The sequence below is a fragment of the Podarcis erhardii genome, assembly GCF_964252035.2.
Source record: "Podarcis erhardii genome assembly, chromosome: 17".
NCBI lineage: Eukaryota > Metazoa > Chordata > Lepidosauria > Squamata > Lacertidae > Podarcis > Podarcis erhardii.
In genome coordinates this window covers 7,840,374-7,863,831 of record NC_138515.1, presented here as the reverse complement: position 1 = coordinate 7,863,831, position 23,458 = coordinate 7,840,374, and the positions used below count along the sequence as shown (strand labels likewise).

Below are 23,458 nucleotides of genomic sequence, written 5' to 3'. Positions count from 1 at the left end.
ATCACATTGGATTCTACCACCAAAGGAGCTACTTTACATCTGATCTGATCTGGACTTTAATCGTTTTCATTTGCTCCCTAATGAATTAGTTCTGTTCATGGTGTTAATAAGAATTCTAAGGTCATAAATAAAATGAATGTTCATAAGCATTGCTATCTTTTTAGAAAAAGGGGTGCTGGAACTCACCATGGTGGAATCTACACACATATTTTAAAAATGCTGTGAAAATACTTAAAAAAAAACATTTTGAAAAATGCATTGAATTTGTCATAGCTCATAGTTGCCATCTAGTGTCACATTTGGATACTGCACTTTACAACACATTTAAAACATTTAATTGCAGCTGTGGTCTAACTAAACCACTGAACCTTGGGCTTGCTGATCGAAAAGGTCGGCGGTTCAAATCCCCACAATGGGGTGAGCTCCTGCTACTCAGTCCCAGCTCCTGCCAACCTAGCAGTTCGAAAGCATGCCAAAAGTGGTAAATAGGTACCGCTCCGGCGGGAAGGTAAACAGTGTTTCCATGCACTGCTCTTGTTCACCAGAAGAGGCTTAGTCATGCTGGCCACATGACCCGGAAAAACTGTCTGCGGACAAATGTTGGCTCCCTTGGCCAGTAAAGCGAGATGAGCGCCACAACCCCAGAGTCGTTCGCGACTGGACTTAACTCTCAGGGGTCCTTTACCTATTTTAGCTGAGTCCTTAGAATGCCTCCCTCATTCTCTTAGAATGGCAATGGCGCCCACCTGAGAGGCGCCAGAAATGAGTTCCGGTGAGTTCCAGCTGAAAAAAAGCCCTGTTCATAAGTGCACAAGGTAAACACACATACTTAAGTATATAAACCACATGTCTGAAACAGTACAAGAGAGAAATCCCGAAACCACTCTCTTAAATGATCCCAAATATTGTCTCTGCAGTTGAAGGACATATCTTGGAAAAACCCTTTCCAATAGTTCTTTTCAATTACAAGTCCTTCAAAAGACTTGAAGTTCAGTCAAAAGAGCATATTTTGTGTATGAATAGGGGAGGTCTCGGACAATGGTTTGAGGAATTATATTATTTGCCTTTTCAAAAAAATGGCCCAGACAGGCCAGAACAAGGCAATCAGCACACATTATTGTCCACACTCTCAAATTTCTGTTGTAGACCAGGGGTAGGCAACCTTACGCCCAGGGCTGGATCCGGCCCAATCGCCTTCTCAATCCAGCCCGCAGACGGTCCAGGAATCAGCGTGTTTCTACATGAGTAGAATGTGTACTTTTATTTAAAATGCATCTCTGGGTTATTTGTGGGGCATAGAAATTCACTCGGGGTTTTCCCCCAAAATATAGTCTGGCCCACCACATGGTCTGAGGGACGGTGGACCGGCCCATGGCTGGAAAAGGCTGCTGACCCCTGTTGTAGACAATCTCTTTCTGTGATGCTTTTGGGTGGCATTTGGGCTTTGGCTAAGAGGTCAGGCAATTTCTAAAGTCTTTAAAAACTGCTACACGCTTTTGTTGTGGGTCCTCCTCACCTCCTTGCAAGGGGGGGGGGTCCTTTTCAAACAGGAAAAGGAAGATCAGCCTTGCTTTGAATGGTTCCTTCATCCATCCACTCTTTGTAAATATAATTTGATTTATCATTTTCCATTTTACAACAAAACATACAAATTAACAAAACCAGAGGAAGAACACATGGGAGAAGGAGAGTCAATCAGTGACAGGCAGTTGAGGCTGCTAACGATGCAGGAGACCTATGTTTTCCATCAGTATTTCTACAACAACAAAAGTCAGATATAAGGACTGGATGTTTTAAATTGGATGTGCAAATTTAGATTTGTGATTCAATTGTAGAATGAGAAATAGAAAAATATTTTTTTAAAAAAACAGCAAATTACGTATAAGATTCTCAGGCTGCATTTGCATGTATCTTTTAACAGCTATACTATATGTATTAGATATTTAATGGCTGGATGGCCATCTGCTATGGATGCTTTCATTGATATTCCTGCATTGCCACAGGATTCTTACACAAAATCCCACATAATAATAATAATACAGTGGTACATCGGGTTGAGTACTTAATTCGTACCGGAGGTTCTTAACCTGAAGCACCACTTTAGCTAATGGGGCCTCCTGCTGCGCCTCCGGAGCACGATTTCTGTTCTCACCCTGAAGCAAAGTTCTTAACCTGAAGCACTATTTCTGGGTTAGCGGAGTCTGTAACCTGAAGCGTATGTAACCCGAGGTACCACTGTAATAATAATAATAATAATAATAATAATAATAATAATAATAATAGTAATAATAATAATTTATTATTTATACCCTGCCCATCTGGCTGGGTCTCCCCAGCCACCCTGGGCGGCTTCCAACAAAGTATTAAAATACAATGGTCTGTTAAACATTAAAAGCTTCCCTAAAGAGGGCTGCCTTCGGATGTCTTCTAAAAGTCTGGTAGTTGTTCTTCTCTTTGACATCTGGTGGGAGGGCATTCCACAGGGCAGGTGCCACTACCGAGAAGGCCCTCTGCTTGGTTCCCTGTAACTTGGCTTCTCACAGCGAGGGAACCACCAGAAGGCCCTCGGCACTGGACCTCAGTGTCCGGGCAGAATGATGGGTGTGGAAACGCTCCTTCAGGTATAGTGGACCGAGGCCATTTAGGGCTTTAAAGGTCAGCACCAACCCTTGTTCCTATTTCTGTCAAGCATTGCATCCTGCACTCAGCCATACAGCCAGCTTATGAGGGAAAATCTAGAGGCAGTGAAACAGCAGCAGGTTGGGAGAGTCCTATAGCCTGCAAAAATCCCCCCAAAATTCAAAGCAAATCTCTTCAGCCTTTGCAACAACCGGCCAGGAGCATGGGATGAGAGCCATCAGAACAGAATGTTGTCAGAGGCTCAGAGTCCTGCCAGCTTTAGAAGGGCTTAGGAAATACTGTATTAGATTTTCCTCATTGGATTGCTGTATTAGAATGAACTGTTCCCCAAATCAAAATCTTAGTGGAACGCATTGTGGATGGCTGCTGCGTTGGCTGGCTTCGGTCAGATTACGTCATAGGAATGCTTACCCTGAAGTCATTGTGGGTTTTGTTGTTGTTTTAAAGTAACCTACAGCAGCTGCAGGAAGCTGCAATCTGGATCAAAAATTCACAAAGGGAACGAGAAGACTTTTCTAATAAAAATCTTGCCCCTTTCTCCCCACTGAATTAAACCCAGTGGGAAGGTAAATACAGGCATTTGAAACTTCACCCCACTATGTGCCAAAAAGATGCTCAGAGAAGATTTTGAGCAGTGGGAAAGCCTGGCGTGAAAGAGAGAAGCACTCGCTTGTTACATCTGGATATATAACTCAGGTTGCTCTTCCTCAGTTTCTTGGGGTTTAAGATGGACCAAACCAAACCGATACAATCTATATTGTGACAGGTGAAGCCTTTGCCACTGTTTGGACAATTTGGGGCTTATCCACACTTAGTTCTCCTCTCACTGTTCTCTCTCTCTCTCTCTCTCTCTCTCTCTCTCTCTCTCTCTCTCTCTTTCCCTCCCTCCCTCCCTCCCTCCCCCACCCACCCACCCCAGGGGAAAATCACTCTTTATCACTCAATCGGAACAAACAACAATTTGGTTTTCCCCAGACTAACCCTGCCGATAAAGCTTGGGTCAAGCGCAAAACTGCTCAGAACCATGTTTTCTAGGCACAGTACAAGTGATGAGCCCTTGGTGTGATGATTGAAAGATGATTCCATGATAACCATGAAATAGGGTTCATATTCTAAGGGGAAGGGACTTAAAGCTCACCCAGCCTCCAAAGAAGGAACTGTGTGGGTTTGGTGGAGGACTTGAAAACTGTGTGGGAAGAGACCCCAAAAGACAAGAGGAGCTGAGGGCCAGAAGCACCCTATCTAGCGTAACTAAAAGAAGGATGCAGAGTAAGCACAATAGATTGAGGGGGCTTCCTAATGGGGGCCTTATATCACAAATAGGTCATAAAGACCTTATTTTTCCGCGTGCACATTTGCTACATTAGGTAAAGGTAAAGGGACCCCTGACCGTTAGGTCCAGTTGCGGACAATTATTGGGTTGCGACGCTCATCTCGCTTTACTGGCCGAGGGAGCCAGCGTACAGCTTCCAGGTCATGTGGCTAGCATGACTAAGTCGCTTCTGGTGAACCAGAGCAGCGCACGGAAATGCCGTTTACTTTCCTGCCGGAACGGTACCTATTTATCTACTTGCACTGGTGTGCTTTCGAACTGCTAGGTTGACAGGAGCTGGGACCGAACAACGGGAGCTCACCCATCACAGGGATTTGAACCGCCAACCTCCTGATCGGCAAGCCCTAGGCTCAGTGGTTTAGACCACAGCGCCACCTGCATCCCTTATTTGGTATATTAGCTTCCACAAATTCCTGATTTCGTGTTTTTTTCGCAGAGGGAGGATTCCCTTCCCTTGGACCATCCTTTGGAATCCCTTTTGGGGCCAGGTAGAGAAACTGTGTGGGACGCGGGTGGCGCTGTGGGTTAAACCACAGAGCCTAGGACTTGCCGATCAGAAGGTCGGCGGTTCGAATCCCCGCAACGGGGTGAGCTCCCGTTGCTCGGTCCCTGCTCCTGCCAACCTAGCAGTTCGAAAGCATGTCAAAGTGCAAGTAGATAAATAGGTACCGCTCTGGCGGGAAGGTAAACGGCGTTTCCGTGCACTGCTCTGGTTTGCCAGAAGCAGCTTAGTCATGCTGGCCACATGACCTGGAAGCTGTACGCCGGCTCCCTCAGCCATTAAAGTGAGATGAGCACCGCAACCCCAGAGTCGGTCACGACTGGACCTAATGGTCAGGGGTCTCTTTACCTTTACCTTAGAGAAACTGCATGAGATTTCTCCATGTGCTGGTTGCCAGACTGAAGCAGGGATGAGACCTGTGATCCTGCCTGCTCTGGGAGATTCGTTTTTTAAATAAAAAAACCTACAAGGGCAGCACAGATGACTGTCGCTGCAGCGGTTTTGGTTTTAATGGCTTAATCATCTGGCTTCTAGGGCTGGCAGAGAGTGGCTGAAATATCGTCATGGATTTTTTCACAAACCAGCAGATCATAAACTCCTCGAAGCTTTCTCCTGTCACTCAGGCAGCACACTCCCATGGGGCCAGTAGAACCCAAGACCCTAGTTGCTTGGGGGGCTGAAAAAGCCCTTAGAAGGAATGCCGGGACCTGGATTGCAAGCACATTTCCAAATAAAGAGGCAAGCTGGCGCCAAGGTTGCTTTTCCCAGAGGTACATAAAAACCCAAATACTGGTGACTCGTTGCTCTCTGTGGTCAGTATAAGTTTCCACAGCATTAACATACAGTCCAACAGAGTTGAAAATAGAGACATTCAGGTCAGGTGATATCCACTATCAATGATCACTCTCAGAGCATCCCCCTGTCGGACACCACTCCATGTTGCTGCAAGCTCTGCTTGGCTTGCTGAACACTATATTCATTAGGTCTGCAACAGTTTGTTCTGTGTTGTCTTCAGAAACAGAATATGTTGACAAACTTACCATTAACTTTTTAAAAAAAGTTTGATGGAATTTGCAGCCTTATCTGTACACGCTTGCTTTGAGGTGTGCACAGAACCAAAGCCTTTGGTGGAATAGGCATTGTCACCCTCCTCGCATTCCATGATAAGATAACCATGGTTGCAATCTTACGCACACATTGTTGGGACAATATTTTACCAGGGGTGGGTAGCAGAAAATCAGGATATTGGCCAGGTTTGTACATTGCAAGAAGTCAGGTTTGTCTTAAAATGTGCTTTGCTCATGAACATGCTCCCCGTCTCCCATCCTGGCACATCTGCAAGAAGCTATATTATGCCTTGCCTTGTTTCAACCCACTAGGACCAGCAAGCCAGAATTAAACCTTGGTTTTCTTTGAAACAAACACTCCAACTGGAGAGAATTAAGCTCACAAGGGGCAGGATAGAGACCTATGTGGTAGGAGAGCAGCAGAGAGGAGCAAATCCATTCCTATCAAACCATGGTTTAAGACAAATTTTGACTTGTTATGTCCAGATCTGGTCTTTGACAGCTTGCAATCAAAACTAATAAGAAAATTAGAAGAGCCCTTTCTTAATTCCAGTTCCACATCTTGGTCTGGGGGGAGTTGCCCTATTCAACCACCTGCAGTGAAATTAAAAGGTGCTGCTGTGCTAAACCCGCTGAAGCCTCTCTTACCTGAGTTGCATGCTGGCACCTGTGAAGCAGCAGTGGTAGGTTCCAGTGACAACTTGTGGAGCCCTCTCGAGATATCACGAGATTTGAGCAAGATCTCGTGACATCTTGCCAGTGCCACTTCTCTGTTCGCGGTGTGGGCCTGTAAGGGTACCACGTTTTTGGACTTCCGCCATTGGCCTTGTCCTGGTTCCACATATGTCGCCATTAAACACCCCTGAAAATTACAGTGGAACCTTGGGTTGCGAACGTGATCCGTGCGGGAGGTATGTTCGCAACTCGCAGTGCCGCATCTGCGCACGCGCGTGATGCAATTTGGCGTGTCTGCACATGCGCGACCGCCAAAACCTGGAAGTAACCCATTATGGTACTTCCGGGTTTCGTGCGTCCATAACCCGAAAATGCGCAACTTGCAGCGTTCGCAATCCAAGGTACACGCATTCCAAAGAACAGAAGTGCAACTAACATACCAAACAATTTGCACCCCATCGTTGAAAAGTGTGTGTGTGCGCGTGCACCTACAGGTACCTTCCCACTTGTGCATGATCACAAGCACATGACCGCTGATGTGCACACTGTTTTGGGCACTGAAAGGGGTGTGTGGCAGGGGCAGAATGGGGTGAACCGGGTCAGAATGGATTGACGCGCAGTGGTCATGAATGGAACCCCCATTAGCAGGAATTCCCCTGTATGTAGAAAATTAACAAAGAAATGAAAGCCAGCTTCAGTTTGACAACTTCTTGTTGCCACATAGAAACTAGCTTGAACATACTTAAGAATTTCAGAATTAAAGTGTGCAGATAGCACAATTTAAGGCAGAAATGAGTGCATTTGGATACAATATTGTATGCAATATTGAGTTGTTAATGTTGTGCAAATATTTTGCCTTTCCTTGGTGATGAAAATCAGCAGATTTTGACCGTAATGCTTCATCGTGATCCGAATTGCTGTACTCCTTAGCTGTACATGAACCTTAATTCTCAGAGTAAACAATGAGGCCACCTCTGGCCAGTTAAGAACATAAAAGGCCCTGCTGGATCAGACCAAAGGGACCAATCTAGTCCAGCATTCTGTTTTCAGAGGTGGATTTAGGGGCAGTGCACAGGGTGCTGGGACGCGGGTGGTGCTGTGGGTTAAACCACAGAGCCTAGGACTTGCTGATCAGAAGGTTGGCGGGTCGAATCCCCGTGACAGGGTGAGCTCCTGTTGCTCGGTCCCTGCTCCTGCCAACCTAGCAGTTTGAAAGCACGTCAAAGTGCAAGTAGATAAATAGGTACCGCTCCGGCAGGAAGGTAAATGGCATTTCTGTGCGCTGCTCTGGTTCGCCAGAAGCGGCTTAGTCATGCTGGCCACATGACCTGGAAGCTGTACGCTGGCTCCCTCGGCCAATAAAGCGAGATGAGCACCGCAACCCCAGAGTCGGCCACGACTGGACCTAATGGTCAGGGGTCCCTTTACCTTTACCTTTTATAGGGTGCTGAGCCAAAAAAGGCACCTTCCCACCTCCCTCCCAAAGCCTAGTTAGTCCATGTCCAGCTTTGGGAAGGAGCTGAGAGGGCTCTAGGACCCTGCCAGAGCCTTGCACCTCCTTTCCAAAGCCCAGCACCTTGCTTAGCCAGCTTTGGGAAGGCAGCATAAGGGTTGAGTGTTTGTGTGTCAAATTTTGGCCTCACGCTGGGTGCCATATTACCAAGGTCCTCCCCTGCTCCACCCCACAGTGACCACCTGCGAAATTGGCTGTGAGAAGCCCCACAAGAAGGAATCTTGAGGGCGATAGTCCTCTCTTGCTGCTGTTTACTCCCTATTGCATTCAGCGCTATGCTGCTTTCGATACTGAACGGAATATGTAGCTATCATCACTAGTAGCCATTGACTGTCTTATCCTCAATTAATTCTCCTAATCCCTTGCAAGCCTTAACAGGCCCTTCCCTGAAATGGAGGTTGCAGCCTTCTGCTAAAAAAGGCTTTCCAGGTCTGCTGTCATTTGCAGATGTGATCAAAAGGCTGGACATTAGTATCACTTTAGTGGCCGGAGCTTCGCCAGATATTGGACCTAATTCCAAAATACTCTGTTCCTCTACAGCTAGCACAAAAATACGATCCCCAGAAGGAGCACGAACTGCGACAATGGATTGAGGAGCTGACCGGGAAGCGCATCGGAGAAAACTTTATGGAAAGTCTGAAAGATGGAGTCATCCTTTGCGAGTAAGGAAGTAGGGGTGGGGGACGTGTTTGGTAACCTCCAAGAGTCTCGGGTGCTTTTTTGAAGGGTGGACACCAAAGAATATCACCACCCACACCCTGGCATCCAGAACCTGCAGCTGTTATGATAAGACAAATTGTATGACAGGACCAAGCAGTACATAACCTATGGGAAAATGGTGCCCAACGCTGGCAAGAGACAACAGTTTAATAGAGTTAATAGTGGGTTTGAATAATGCAGACCCATGAGGCAAGGTGGGGCAGTTGCCTCAGGACATCACACTTCAGGTAACTGGAAGGGACAGCAGATCCTGCCTCTGTGAAGCACACCCTACGCTTCTTGGGACACAGGTGGCGCTGTGGTCTAAACCACTGAGCCTCTTGGGCTTGCTGGAAGGTTGGTAGTTCAAATCCCCGCCACGGGGTGAGCTCCCATTGCTCTATCCCAGCTCCTGCCAACCTAGCAGTTCGAAAGCATGCCAGTGCAAGTAGATAAATAGGTACCGCTCCGGCGGGAAGGTAAACGGCATTTCCCTGCGCTGCTCTGGTTCGCCAGAAGCGGCTTAGTCATGCTGGCCACATGACCCGGAAGCTGTACGCCGGCTCCCTCAGCCAATAAAGCGAGATGAGCGTCGCAACCCCAGAGTCGGTCATGACTGGACCTAATGGTCAGGGGTCCCTTTACTTTTACCTAAGGACAAAAGACACACAAACCTTGCAGCACATGAGATGATACGCTGCTCTGAGGTCATTGGCCTGACTCTGCAAATAAGCTACACAGCTGAAGCATGAACATTAATGCAGGGGTGCCATGTTTCAAGAAGTAAAAATCCAGACACAAAAGTTTGTTTGTTTGTTTGTTTAACTTATATACTGCCCTATACTCGGAGGTCTCAGGGCGTTTCGCAGAAAAGATCACAATATATAAAATCATATATCAAATTAAGAACAATAACCCAAGAACACCCCTCCTTCCATAAAGAGCCACATTTTAAAAGGAAGTTGAGCCTTTTATGGGAAATCGACCGAAAAAGACAAAGAGTGATACACACACACCACACACTTCCTAGTTCTGCTGGCAGAAACCCAAAGATTTTGTCGATTTTTCAAAATCCCCCCCCCCCCCCGACGCAAATATCACTATTGGAATCTCGGGGAAAACTGGATGTGTGGCAACCCTAACTAACAGAAATTATGTTGATGGATTTTACAGAAAAAGTCCAGCTGTCATAAGAACTTTCAGGCCAGCCACAATGCTAGGTTTTACATAAAATGTTCTGGCAACCAGCCCAGAGGTCAAACAACCTAGCTGATGGTTGGTGTTTTTCCCTGGTCGTTTGGCAATCCGACTCACCACCCCAGCCAATTGGCAGAGAGGTGGACTCATTCCTGCCTTCCTTGAGACTGCTTTACCTATTTATCATTTTGAATATTAAAAAAAATTATCCCTCTGACAAATGAGCTCAACACCACTCAAACTTAGAAAGCAACACCTGCCATTCTCTTATTTCCCTCTAGCATCAAGCTAGATTTTTAAAAACTTGTCTTCCTCCTAAAGATAGTTTGATAGTTGGAAAGGAAAAAACAACAAAACTGGGAAAATTCAGCGATAATCATCAACTGGTTTTTGTTGTGAGTAGTAAGAGATTTTAATTGCCTTGTTTTAAACAAGAACATATCAGAAGATAATATAGCAATTGAATAGGATTGCTGTTCATCTTTTTATTTTGTTTTATTATATTTTCTATGTTTGTTTTTTTGTAACCATCATCTTGCAGCTTGAGCAATGGATCATGCAGACCTTTATCTGATCCAGAGGATCTAGTTGTAAACTGAAAAGCAGCAGTATTCTTTACCCAATTCTACAATAAGGAATGATCCCAATGTTTCTATATAACAAGGAGCATTCTTTCTGCCGATTGTATTATAAGTACATTTTAGGGCTGCAGCATATACAAGCTGTTTTCTATACGGAGGTTCCCTGTGTATAGAAAAAGTGTGGTGTAGTGGTTAAGAGCAATGGTCTCGGAATCTGGTGAACCGGGTTCGATTCCTCGCTCCTCCACATGCAGCTGCTGGGTGACCTTGGGCGAGTCACACTTCTTTGAAGTCTCTCAGCCCCACTCACCTCACAGAGTGTTTGTTGTCGGGGAGGAAGGAAAAGGAGAGTGTTAGCTGCTTTGAGACTCCTTAGGGTAGTGATAAAGTGGGATATCAAATCCAAACTCCTCTTCTTCTTACAAAGTATGGTGTCGAAATAAATTTTAAAAATTAAAAATTGTCCAATAGCACCTTAGAGACTAACTAACTTTGTTCTGGGTATAAGCTTTCATGTGCATGCACACTTCTTCAGTACGGTGTGTTCTTGCATCAAAAGAGTTGCAGATTGGGAAGTCTTGAAGGAGAAACACACGGCACATGAAGTAATCCTTACAGTGAGCAGCACACACGACACTTAAGAAATAAACTTCCTTTTCCCATTTCTGTCTTTCAGCCTCATTAACAAACTCCAACCTGGATCTGTGAGGAAGGTGAACGAATCCACACAGAACTGGCACCAGGTAAACATTCCCTCTAATTCACTGCTAATCCATGTATCCCTCATTAAGTTTGCCTCTCCAAATCCTGCTTTGGAAAGTGGAGTGGAAAAGGATGAACTGATTAAAAAAACTTTAATGATGCACCAGGCATCAAATTCTGCATTAAGAGTTCCTTGTCCAAGCTTTTTCTCTATGGCCATCAGCTTTATCTCCCACAAAAGGCTTCTGCACGATCACACAAAATAACGTGCCCCAATCGCATTTTGCTCTTTGACTTTTGTCCATTATTCCTGCGAGCCTTGATTTAGCAACATATGTGCATGTGTGGAGGAAAGAGAGGGCTTGAGCTAAAAAGAGTGTGCTCTCTCCAGAGAAGGGGAATAGTGAGAATCCGGCAACATCTGCATGGCTACAGATCTATCTGCTCAAATGCCACTGTCCATGGCCAATGGGGTATTTGTGGGAGGCAGTCATCGCCTGGACAAGCACGCTGGGGTAAGAAAAGACCCGGCAGATTATTCATTGGCCTCTCCTCTTTTGCAGCTGGAGAACATTGGCAACTTCCTTAAGGCAATCACAAAATATGGAGTGAGGCCCCACGACATCTTCGAAGCCAACGACCTCTTTGAGAACACAAACCACACCCAAGTCCAGTCTACTCTGATTGCTCTGGCTAGCATGGTAAGTGGCCTGGGATCCCAGCTGCCCATTTTCCCTGGTAAAAATGCAAGTAGCGGTGATGGAACAGCAATTAATAAGAGTGATAAAAGTGTTTCACAAACACGTCCTCAGTAATTTTTTTCAGCCAACATCATCCCCCTATTGCATATGAAGTCAAGAGAACAGTCGCTTGACTGAGGCCACCTGGAGAGTTCATGGCTTAAGATAAGATTCAAATAGGAGACCCTTACTTTGTGGCTCTCAATGCCACTGGCTCTGATTCAGTATGGGATGGCAGCAGAGACGGGCGATATCTGGTTTTCAGCATTGCGATATATCACCAGCTAAACATTACGATATACTGATATATCACAATGTCTGTAATGAGGATGGAGCTATGTAGAGGCATTGGCTGGCTTCACTGCTTCCCCCACATTTTGATTTTTGCACACACCCACTCCCCAGGATTCGCAATATATTGCCACGTCAAAAACTATGAAACGGATATCATGATATGGACTTCAAACCGGTTTCGGAAAATATATCAATATATCGCCCAGTTCTAGATGGCAGCAACATGCATTAGCAATGTCACCTGTGTGCTGTGCACTAATCTGCGCTTGTTACGTTTGCTCAGCCTTTGTCACTTTCCCTTAAAGGGCAATGCTTATTTTCCTCTCTGACACTGGTGGGCAATGGGAACTCTCATCTCCATATCTAGAGCTTACCATACTTTTCCGTGTATAAGACTCCCCCCTATTTTGGGGGACTAAATTTAAAGAAAATGAGGGGAGGTGGCCCAAAGTTGTTGAGCGTTTTTTTAGGGGGAATTGCATGCACGCCATCACCCCAGGAGGGCCATTGCTGGGGGGCTGCCAAAATGGGCAGCCGCTCCCCCCACGCCACTGCGGGCGGGAAGCTCCCTAGAGCGCGGGCCGCCAACCAGTTGGCTGGCGGTACACAGCTTCCCCTCCACGACGCTGTGGGAAACACTCCCTAAAGCACACACCTCCCGCAGCGGCATGGGGGGGGGATTGTGCACCTGCCAACCAGCACGCAGCTCCCCCCTCCCCCGCGCAACTATCCATGTAAAGGACGACCCCAGTTTTTTGACATGATTTCTGAGTCAAAAAACTTTGTCTCATACATGGAAAAATACGACATGTTTTGTCAGCAAGGCTCAGCCCCAGAATGTGTCTGCAATTTAAGATCCTAAGCCCTGGAATATAAAGTGAGCTTTTCCTCCCACAACCTATTCCCACCCTCTTAGAACTTAAGGCACAGAGATTCTAGGACAGGCAACCACCTCTCATTTTAAGAAAAGCCTCTTCAAAATTAAGTGCTGAGGCCTGGCCCATCTGATTCAGGTCTGAGCAAGGAAAGCCTTCTGGTCTCAGCAAGAGTTCAAAGCAGGGCCCTCCTCACTCTTGGAAAAGCAGAAGCTTCTGCTATATACCTGAGAGGACAAACTTGCATCTTACCTGTTATGTACTGAAGTTCTCACCCTGGGCCAGCAGGGGGATACTGTAGATAGTTATGCAAATAAGGGATCGAAAGTGACGTTCAGTGATTGGATAGTTTTAGAAAATTGTTACAGTTACGTTGTACTGGAGCTCTATATAAGCAGGCTGACTGAACCCTTCAGTTCAGTTCTGTCCTGGCCTGTGAATAAACAAGAGCTGTTTGAAGAATCGCTGTGTCGTCTGATATGTTCGCCCACAACTTAACATTACCCTTTAGGCATTAGCACAGGGCAAGGGCAAAACTTGAAGGGATTTCTGCCTCTCACTTTCCGACAGGCCAAGACGAAAGGCATCAAGGTGAACATGGGCGTGAAATACGCTGAGAAACATCAGCGCAAATTCCTGCCTGAAAAGCTGAAGGAAGGACGGAACATCATCGGGTTGCAGGTATGTGACTCCAGAACTTCCTGCTGATTTATTCAGTAGGGAATTCTTCCCAGCAGGAGATAAACGGACTGCAAGGATGTCCCAAAGGACCATTAGTGTAGTCATGCCCAGGGCCGGATTTAGGTTTGATGAGGCCCTAAGCTACTGAAGACAATGGGCCCTTTATATGTCCAGCTGTCCTTTGCCAACAACAAATTGTTGCTTTTTTTTGTCTTTAATATATGCTATATGGTAATTTATCTAAATTATCTAAAGCCATTTGCACATGTTGCCACACAACCAGTCCTTGCAGAATGTAGGCAGCCTATATATAGAAATGAGCAAACCAGTGATATTTTAGGGAGCAGGCTAGCAGGCGGGGCCCATTACTTACATCATAGGAGCCCACACAGCACAATACATTGTTGCTGTATGTAGGTTTTATTTTATTTGTTTCTTATCTTATATTTTGGAAATGTACATCCACTTTTCCCCCTTTTAACTTTTTGGGGGCCCCCAAAAGACTGGGGCCCTAAGCTATAGCTTGTTTAGCTTATATGTAAATCCGGCACTGGTTGTGCCAACCCTGGCTGAAAATCTGATGCTGCCACAAGTCACAGGAAGTAGCAGGAGTTTGGGGAGGTGGAGGCTCCCAGATTCAATGCATCCAACCAGGGATAGCCTGTTCCATTTCACCACTGGAGGCGAAATGGAATTGTGCCACTTCCTGCTGCAGCTACCCCACCCCACCCTGGAACACCTCCCTCTCTCTGAAACTCAGACAGAGAGAGGTACAGTGGTACCTAAGGTTACAGGTGCTTCAGGTTACAGACGCTTCAGGTTACAGACTCCACTAACCCAGAAATAGTACCTCGGGTTAAGAACTTTGCTTCAGGATGAGAACAGAAATCATGCGGCAGCAGCAGGAGGCCCCATTAGCTAAAGTGGTGCTTCAGGTTAAGAGCAGTTTCAGGTTAAGAACGGACCTCTGGAACGAATTAAGTTCTTAACCCAAGGTACCACCATATTCCAGTGGCAGCAGAAACAGTGACAGGGGTGTGTGGGGCAAGGTGCTGCCTCTTGCACTTCTGCCACCTGAGGCAGCTGCTTAACCCTGCCTTATGGATGGGCCAGCTCTGCATTTCGCTTGAGCATTTCAAAGACACAGCTGATAGCACAAATGTATGGGAAGCTGTCTTATGAGCACTGCATTGCCACCTAGAGGCAGAAGGTGATACTAAAGATGTTTTTTAATAGTGGTTTAGGTAGGGTTGTGTCAGGGAACTGCAATCGGAGCCAAGGGTGGCGCTGAGGCTCCCTAATGATGATGCTGGAGAGGGAACCAGCAAAGGGAGAGAGGACGCTTCCGCTGGGGAATGAGATAGAGGTGACACCAGGGAGAAAGGGGAGTCCGAGGGAGCTGCGGAGAGAAGGCTCCAGGACTCTTCCAGTGAAACCAGCGGGGAGAGCACGGGACCTCCTCTGGGGACGCCCACTCTGCGCAGACAGCTTTCGCGCAGAGAAGGGAGGCGACGATTGGGTGTGAAAGAACTTCTATGTTGGAAGAAATTCAGGAAACGCCCACTGATGGATTCTTCCAGTGATTGAGACAGTCATGGTGTACTGACTGTCCAGCCTGGGGGGAAAGTTTTGTCCAAACTACTCAGCTCGGAGCAATTTGCGCTTTATGCACAAGCAACCCCATACCCCATTACAGGTTGCCATAAGGGAAGCGAGTGGCGCTGTGGTCTAAACCATAGAGCCTAGGGCTTGCTGATCAGAAGGTCGGCGAATCCCCCTAGCAGTTCAAAAGCACGTCAAGTGCAAGTAGATAAATAGGTACCGCTCCAGCGTGCGCTGCTCTGGTTCGCTAGAAACGGCTTAGTCATGTTGGCCACATGATCCAGAAGCTGTCTGTGGACCAATGCCAGCTCCCTCAGCCTATAGAGCGGGATGAGCGCTGCAACCCCAGAGTCCATCCATGACTGGACCTAATGGTCAGGGGTACCTTTACCTTTACCTTTTAGGTAGGGTTGCAATATGTCTGGAATTTCCAGAACGTAGCCGGCATTCAGCCATTGGAAACAGCGCCTGGGTGGAATCGCTTAAATGTCTGGAATTTCCTTAAAAATAGCTCCAAAACTTCATTAATTTTGCAAAAAGTAAAACAAACAAAAAAAAGGATAAAAAATTTTGGGTGGGCAAAACTAAAAACAACATTTTACCCCCTCCCCCAGGTTTTCACTTTTTGAAATATGGCTACCCTAGTTTATATGGAAAATAATTGTGTAGAGCTGCAAACGCTGGCAGCATTAAGACAAATGCAACAGTGTAAAAAATTGGTATAGTTTTTGTAAAATATGCAGGGATATAAAATATTCAAAATGAACCATGGAAAGAGATGAAGGGAAGTCATTGATATCTTAAGTATGTAAAATGTTTCTCTGAAATTGTAAAAAAGAAAATTTAATAAAAATCATATTTTTTTTTAAAAAAAGAAGCCTTACACTGCCTACAGATGCAATATGGCCAGGCTATTCCAGACATAATCTACAGGAATGTGATGGGAACAAATTACAGGAACCCCCCAGCTGTAAGATCTTCCTGAAATCTGGATGAAATCCGAGACAGAACCAGAAATAAATGGAATTCTACACTGTCTAAGTGGCAGGGTAGGGTTGGGGCTTTCCATCCTGTGGGTAGCTGAATGGGGACCACTCTTCCAGGGAGACTTGGAGGAGACAGAACGACCAGTCTAACTGTCAACACTGTTTTTGTTTCCTAGATGGGCACCAACAAGTTTGCCAGCCAGCAGGGCATGACAGCATATGGCACACGTCGGCACCTCTATGACCCTAAGTTGGGCACAGACCAACCTTTAGATCAAGCCACCATCAGTCTACAGATGGGAACCAACAAGGGGGCTAGCCAGGTAAGAAATGGAGGGGGGAACAAGAATAAATATGTGTGTTGACTATTTAGTATTCCAGCTCTAGCTGGGGCTTCCCCATGAGTGCAATGGTGCCTTGAAGGACTTCTCCTGGTGCCCACGAAGTATCTGTGCCACATTCTTTGCCCCCTGCCCCCTTCATCATGAAGTGGCAAGGGGGGTCCTTGTTTTTTCCTCCTTGAAAAGCTCAGAGCCGAAGGACTCTCTGAAAGAGTGCCACTCTCTCCCATTCCCTCTTTTAGCTCTATGTGCTTCTCAAGGCTCAGAGGGCATCTGGGCAGTTGAACCATAGGAATTGGAGCTACTAAGAGAAAGGTAGGGACGCGGGTGGCACTGTGGTCTAAACCTCTGAGCCTCTTGGGCTTGCCGATTGGAAGGTCGGCGGTTCGAATCCCCGTGACAGGGTGAGCTCCCGTTGCTCGGTCCCAGCTCCTGCCAACCTAGCAGTTCAAAAGTACGTCAAAGTGCAAGTAGATAAATAGGTACCACTCCAGCGGGAAGGTAAATGGTCCTGCTCTGGTTGTCCAGAAGCGGCTTTGTCATGCTGGCCACATGACCCAGAAAAACTGTCTGGGTACAAACGTTGGCTCCCTTGGACAGTAAAGCGAGATGAGCGCCGCAACCCCAGAGTAGTTCACAACTGGACTTAACTGTCAGGGGTCCTTTACGTTTACCTTTTTAAGAGAAAAGGGGAACCACCAAGGGTGCAGTGGGTGAACTGGTCAGGGGACAAAAGAGTGTGTGCTGCAGGAATCAGAAGAATGTAGTGCCAGACAACCAGAAGGTACATGCACAAAAGTTGGATCCAGTAAGATGTATTCTCTTGAAATGACATACTTTCCCCAAGAGTTCACCCAGCCTGTCCACCACCAAATCACAGATCACATCTGTCTCTATTGGCTGCACTGTAAAAATCACAGATCCAGTACCTCCCAGTGCTTCCATGGTTCACATGGATACAAGGCACATATCCTCATGGATCTGTAAGAGATTCTCAAAACCACCAACAAATCTCAGTCAGTCAATTTCTGGGAATAGCTGGGAATGTGTGTTACTACTTGGGGATCTATTTATATATAACTGCCTGTCTACAAGAGCAAGGGGAATCCCTTGTGGGTTCTAAGCAACACCCCCTTGTGGACCATTCATAGATTACTGTGCATTAAGCACTTTTACACAACTAGGTTTTTAGGCATAATGCAAAAAAAAAAGGGTACTCTACCAAGAAGAGACAATGCTGCTGCTGTTTTGGGTACCGGATTATTTAACCCGGGATAAACCATTCCAAAAGAGTCCATGATTCTTTTTGAGCCAATGGCCTTGCTTTGAAATGTTATCTTATAGCAGCCTTGGAAACATGTGAGCTGAAGTTGAAGCAACTTCAGGCCAGGCGGGGGCAATTATCTCAAGAAGATACCATTGCCAGTAAACAAGTCCTAGCTTGTTCTTTCCTCATAATCCAGAAAGCAGGTACTGCTAATCTCAAAAGTGTTCCACGAGTACTTTTAGGTCCCCAAGAAGATCAAGGTAAACTCAGAAGAGCTATTTGAGGTATTTGTTGTCCTAGAAAGCAAATAAGCTCAGCCTTAATGCAAGGAGAGGAAGATGAGGGATGTTAAAACAAGGAAAACCAAACTTTTGCTTGGCATTCCATTGGCACTAATAAAGTTGAACTAAATACAGTGGTACCTTGGTTCTCGAACTTAATCTGTTCCGGAAGTCCATTACAAAACCAAAACATTCCAAAACCAAGGTGTGCTTTCTCATAGAAAGTAATGCAGAACGGATTAATACGTTCCAGGCTGTTGAAAAACTACCCCTAAAATGCTTCTCCCCACCGCCCCAATCAGAGTGATCTTTTCAGATCTCTCTCTCTCTCTCTCTCTCTCTCTCTCTCTCTCTCTCTCTCCCTCTCCCCCTCTCCCTCTCCCTCCCTCTCCCGTCAAAGCAGCTGGGCTTCAGAGCGCTGTCTGGACGCTTCTCCTCACAGCCCCAATCAGAGCGATCTCTCTAAAAGCGGAAGCGCAACACTAAAAACAGAAGCTCAGGACAGGTTCAACTTCCAAAAAATTTCAAGAACCGGAACACTCACTTCCGGGTTCCAAGTTGTTCATGAACTAAGCTGTACGAGAACGAAGGTACCACTGTACCAGCAGAGAGGGTATGAAGGGGGCCTCATGTGAAACCTGCTCTGCTTTCCATTCTTCTCCTTAAGTCATTTTACACTCCCAGATTCACCATTTCCTCTCTTCTTCTTCTTCCTCCTCCACCCATATCCATCCCTAGGCGGGCATGACGGCCCCTGGAACCAAGCGGCAGATTTTTGAGCCCGCCCTGGGCATGGAGCACTGCGACACCCAGAACATCTCCCTGCAGATGGGCAGCAACAAAGGGGCATCACAGCAGGGCATGACTGTGTATGGGCTGCCACGGCAGGTCTACGACTCCAAGTACTGCCTCACACCCAACTATGCCATGATCGGAGAAGATGAAGGCCAGTACAACCACAGCCATCATAACTTCTACAACTCAGAATAGCCAGCAGGAATCATGGGACGGACATAGAACAGAGACACCAGCACTTAAAAAAAAGAAAAAGAAAAAAAAGGGGAACTTCCCAAACAGAAGATCCACCATCAGGTGGCTATTTTCACCTGGGAATATAAGAAGATCCAGACAGTTCCCTCAACTGCTAACCAGCTCACTAGAGACTCTTCAAACCATGCCAAAGCCAAGTCTCCCCTCCAAGTCTCCACCACTGAGCCTTAAAAGCTTCACTTTGATCCCTTTCACGCTTTATTTAATGTATGACGTACTGCCACTACTTTTAAGCATGCACTGATGTGGCTCAAAGCCACTAGGATGGAATGTTACAGTAAAAATAATAATAATAATCTAATGGGTTGGGAGAAGCAAATACGAGGCAATGACCACTCTTGATTTCTCCCTCTTTCTCTTTCCTGAACAAGAGCCATCAGTCATCTCTTCCCTGTGGCTTGTGGCAGCTCCTGCTGCTGCTGTTTTGGGTCAAGGCAGAAGCAGGCAATCAAAGGCACAGCTTCTGTTGGTGAACATATTGCCTACTGCACTCTGTTTTGTAGCGTAACAGAAGCCGTTCTGGTACAAGCCCTATCATCTGCCTTGCTCTGTCTACAATCAGGTTAGGGGCAAATTGGCAAGCCCCCCCCCCCCCGCCTACTTTGCCAGGGGTTCCAGTCATTTTTGCTTCCTAAATACTAATAGTTTGTAGAAAAGCACCGGTGAACTAAGTCAGCCATTGGCTTCCTGGAAACGGAACGTATTTAGGTAGAGTATGTGATACTGCGGAGGGAGACTGTAGAAGGAGGTTGGACGCATCTAACCAGTAAAGGGGTATGTTCACAGTGTCTGAAGTTATCCCAAGATTCATGTGAGAGGTCATTTGGTGAGAATTACACACAATTGTAAACCAAAGCCGTTCATCTTCTACATCTTCAGGGAGAATCTGGAAAATAACTTACCAGGTTATCAGTAATCTATTCTTCACTAAAAAGGAGAGACAGAGAATTTATAGTCCTAATGGTTCTTGACTGAGCTCCATTATGCAGGCAACTTCTACAAAAACAATCTATCACTTAGAAATTGGAACTTCCCAGAAATGCATGGCAACTTATCCATTCCTCCTCCTGAATGCCTCTTGTTTACCAATGGTTCTCCTATCAAGTAAGCCACTTCCTTGCCATCAATCTCATTTATTTCCAGCACACACGCCCAATTTCATAGTAAATAACAGAAATCAAAGCAACTCCATGCACTGCAAGCGCATTTACACACATTCTGGAAAAGAAATTTAAAATTCCAGAGGTACAGAACATGAACAGCCTTCAATAAGGCTGGCAGAAGTGCCATGGGACTAATTCATGTTTGAAACTAAAATGCTTCTATTAACTAAGATTCACATGCTTCAAATGAAGACAAATGAATCACCTGCTATAAAGCCAAAACCAGTTTTGAGATAAGCCTAACCACAGAAGACCAAAATAAATCCCACTGAATTTACTTACACGAGTAAATTTGGCTATCATCCAGTTCAATACGCGCTCTGTAATCGATTAACTGCATGGATTTTAAATTTCCATATATCACAATAGCCCTGAAGGGGAGGGGAAGCATTTACAGTACTGTTATTTCCACCTGTGTGAGGACCAAGGAGGAATGCTCTTATAAGAAGCCCCCTGCCACCACCTATGGATTTATAATCACTTACATTTAAAAGCAATTTTCCAACAAGTCTCCTCTAACTGACCAAAGCATTTGATTAATCAATTAGATTAGTTGTCCAAACATGACAGTCTCAGTTAAGGATTGGGGTGCTTATCTACCTGCATGGCATCCAAGTTAGAACAGGAAAAAGTTTGCTGGCTTCACTAACTGCATCACCATGTCTGGTGGCAAATCTAGTGTTTAGCCGGTGGGGGGGCACTTGCTCACTGATTCACACTGTAGTTAGTATGTGGTACCAGATATTGTTACAAACCAACATTGGGGGGAAATGCCAAAGTCTATATTGCCAATGAAAGCAGCTGCTGTCATTAAATCCTGCCCCTGCCCCTCGCTTCTCTCACTGGGGTTAGAGGTGCTCTACATATTGAGCAGCTAAGACACACCCAAAAACCCCACTCTAAAACATTTTTTGTTATGTTCTGCTAATGACCACTTTTTAATTTCACTGCAGCACAATAAAAAAGAAAAAAAAACACTTTTCTAATATGATTGGAGGTCTTCCTTATCCCTTGGTCAGAGGTTTTCAACCTTTCTGAGTCCACAGCTCCCTTGACCAGCACCATTCTTTCTGTGGCACCCCTGTGGGGCTCAGGAGCCCAGTTATGCCACCCCTTGCCTGCAGAGCTGGCAGCCTCTCACCCTTTTTCGAACAGCCTTGTGGAGGGTTCCTTCAGCCTCCTCTTTTCCCTTCTCATTGGGGGTCCTCTGGGAAGCTGCCACCCCTGGTCTCTGAGCTGCACCCCCTGCACCAAAGAGAGGTGCCTTCTCACACTGCCCCACAGGGGCCAGGGCAGCATCCCTTGGGCAGCTTGTAGCCAGAGCTACTGCAACAAACAGCCACACAAGCCTACGGGAGGCAGAGATGCAAGAGGGCATCAGAGGAGGGAGGGAAGGAAAGAGAGACAGAGGCCAGTGTTGCCCACAGCATCCCCGACCATCATTCAAGGCACCCCAGGGTGCCATGGCACCCTGGTTGAAAACCACTGCTCTTGGTCTATGTAGTCCAGAACAATCTACTTTGGCTTACAGGGAATCTCTAAGACCTCCAGGAAGAAAGGACTTTTCAAACTCTGGAACCCAAGTGTATACCAAGGATTGAGCCTGGGGGACCTTCTACGAGCAAATTCATGCAAAAAAGGGCAATTTTTAAAGTGCTATACTAGATTTGACTCTGCTCTCTTCCAACTCAATTTAAAGCTTGTGTTTCTTTGCAAGTGTCTACTGTCAAGTGGGAAGCAGTCAGCCGACGATGCAGAATGGGAGAGAATAAGCCTGCCTGGTTATGAATGTATTCAGTGATTTGTACCGCATTCAACGGCATAAAAATCCATGGGACAAATGGGCTGTCATTTTAAAATGAGCAAAGTTTCTAGCCTTTGTAGTTACAGAGAAAACCTGAAAATAATGGGCAGCCTCTGCTTTAAGTAGAAAATTCAGATTTCTACAAAAAGGGTTATTACTATGCTGCAAAAAAATAATAAAGCATGTAAGCTCAAGCTATACTGTGTGCAGATCTAGAGCAGTTCAGAATCTTCTTCTGGGAACAGATAAACTCAAAACAAGTCTCTTGCTTGGCAGGTCTCAGAAAATAAGTACTGTACAAAATAAGGGAAGTTATGTTTCATTTACTGTCCATGGGTTGGTGCAAGAACATAAGAGCCTCCTGAATCAGGCCAATAGCCCACTTAGTGCAGTAACCTGTTTCCAGTGGTCAGCCAGGTGCCTATGGGAAGCCTGCAACCTGAACCTGAACACAAAAGCTCTTCCCACACCTGTGATTCCGAGCGACTGCCCTAGAGAGTCACACTATCTCAGACAGTGGAGGCAGAGTGTAGCCATTGTGGCTAGTAGCCATTTGATAGGCTTTTCTTCCATGAATTTTTCTAATCCTCTCTTAAAGCTATCCAAGTTGCTGGCCATCACTGCCTCCCAGTAGGAGTTCCATAGTTTAACTATGCATCAGTACTTTCCATGGCGTGTCCTGAATCTTCCATCCAATCTTCATTAGATGGTTCCAAGTTCCGGTATTGCAGAAGGAGATAAACTTCTACTCACTTTCTTCAAACGGTCCACAACTTTTTACAGCTCTTATTCAACTTTTGTCTAAACTGAAAAGCCCCAAATGTTGTAAGCCTTCATCATAGACCAGTTGCTCTGTTCCCTAGGTTCTTTGAAATGATTTTCAGCTCTACAATATTATTTTTTAGGTGAGGCTACCAAAACTGTACAGCATTCCAAGTGTGGCCACACCATAGATGTGTTTAATGGCATTATGTTATTTGCAGTGTTATTTTCAATCCCTTTCCTAATGGACCCCTAGCATGGAATTCAGCTTTTTCACACTGGATCAAAATCTTCTTTGAGCTGTGTCTTCTTCCTGGTCAGTCACCATCAGTTCGTTTACACTGAATTGCATTTACCATTTTACTGCCCATTTTACTGCCCATTCACCCAGTTTGGAGAGATCCTTTTGGAGCTCTTCACAATCTTTTAGTTTTAACTGCTTTTAGCAATTTGGTATCATCAGCAAATGTGGCCACCTCACTGCTCACTCTACACCATGTATGAACAAATTAAAAAGCACAGGTGCCAATAAGAACCCTTGGGGAACTCTACTTTCTGACTCCCTCCATCGGGAGAATTGTCTATTTATTTCTGCTCTGATTCCTATTTCTCAACCAGTTACTGATCTACAAGAGGACCTCTCTTATTCCATGTCTTCTAAGCTTATTCAGGATCCTTTGGTGACCATTAGACAAGCATCTCC

At 45.8% G+C, this 23,458-nt stretch overlaps 1 protein-coding gene across 1 annotated transcript in view; it reads left to right on the top strand.

The window, feature by feature from the left end:
* CNN1 (calponin 1) overlaps positions 1 to 22,187 on the top strand; it is a 34,538-nt gene extending 12,351 nt beyond the window's left edge. Inside the window, exons 2-7 of the mRNA XM_081845548.1 lie at positions 8,271 to 8,392; positions 10,884 to 10,950; positions 11,473 to 11,610; positions 13,389 to 13,499; positions 16,264 to 16,410; positions 18,715 to 22,187. Coding sequence (XP_081701674.1) covers positions 8,271 to 8,392; positions 10,884 to 10,950; positions 11,473 to 11,610; positions 13,389 to 13,499; positions 16,264 to 16,410; positions 18,715 to 18,966 — 837 coding nt within the window. The 3' untranslated portion in view covers positions 18,967 to 22,187. The remainder of the gene's footprint in view (positions 1 to 8,270; positions 8,393 to 10,883; positions 10,951 to 11,472; positions 11,611 to 13,388; positions 13,500 to 16,263; positions 16,411 to 18,714) is intronic.
* Positions 22,188 to 23,458: the final 1,271 nt, after the last annotated feature.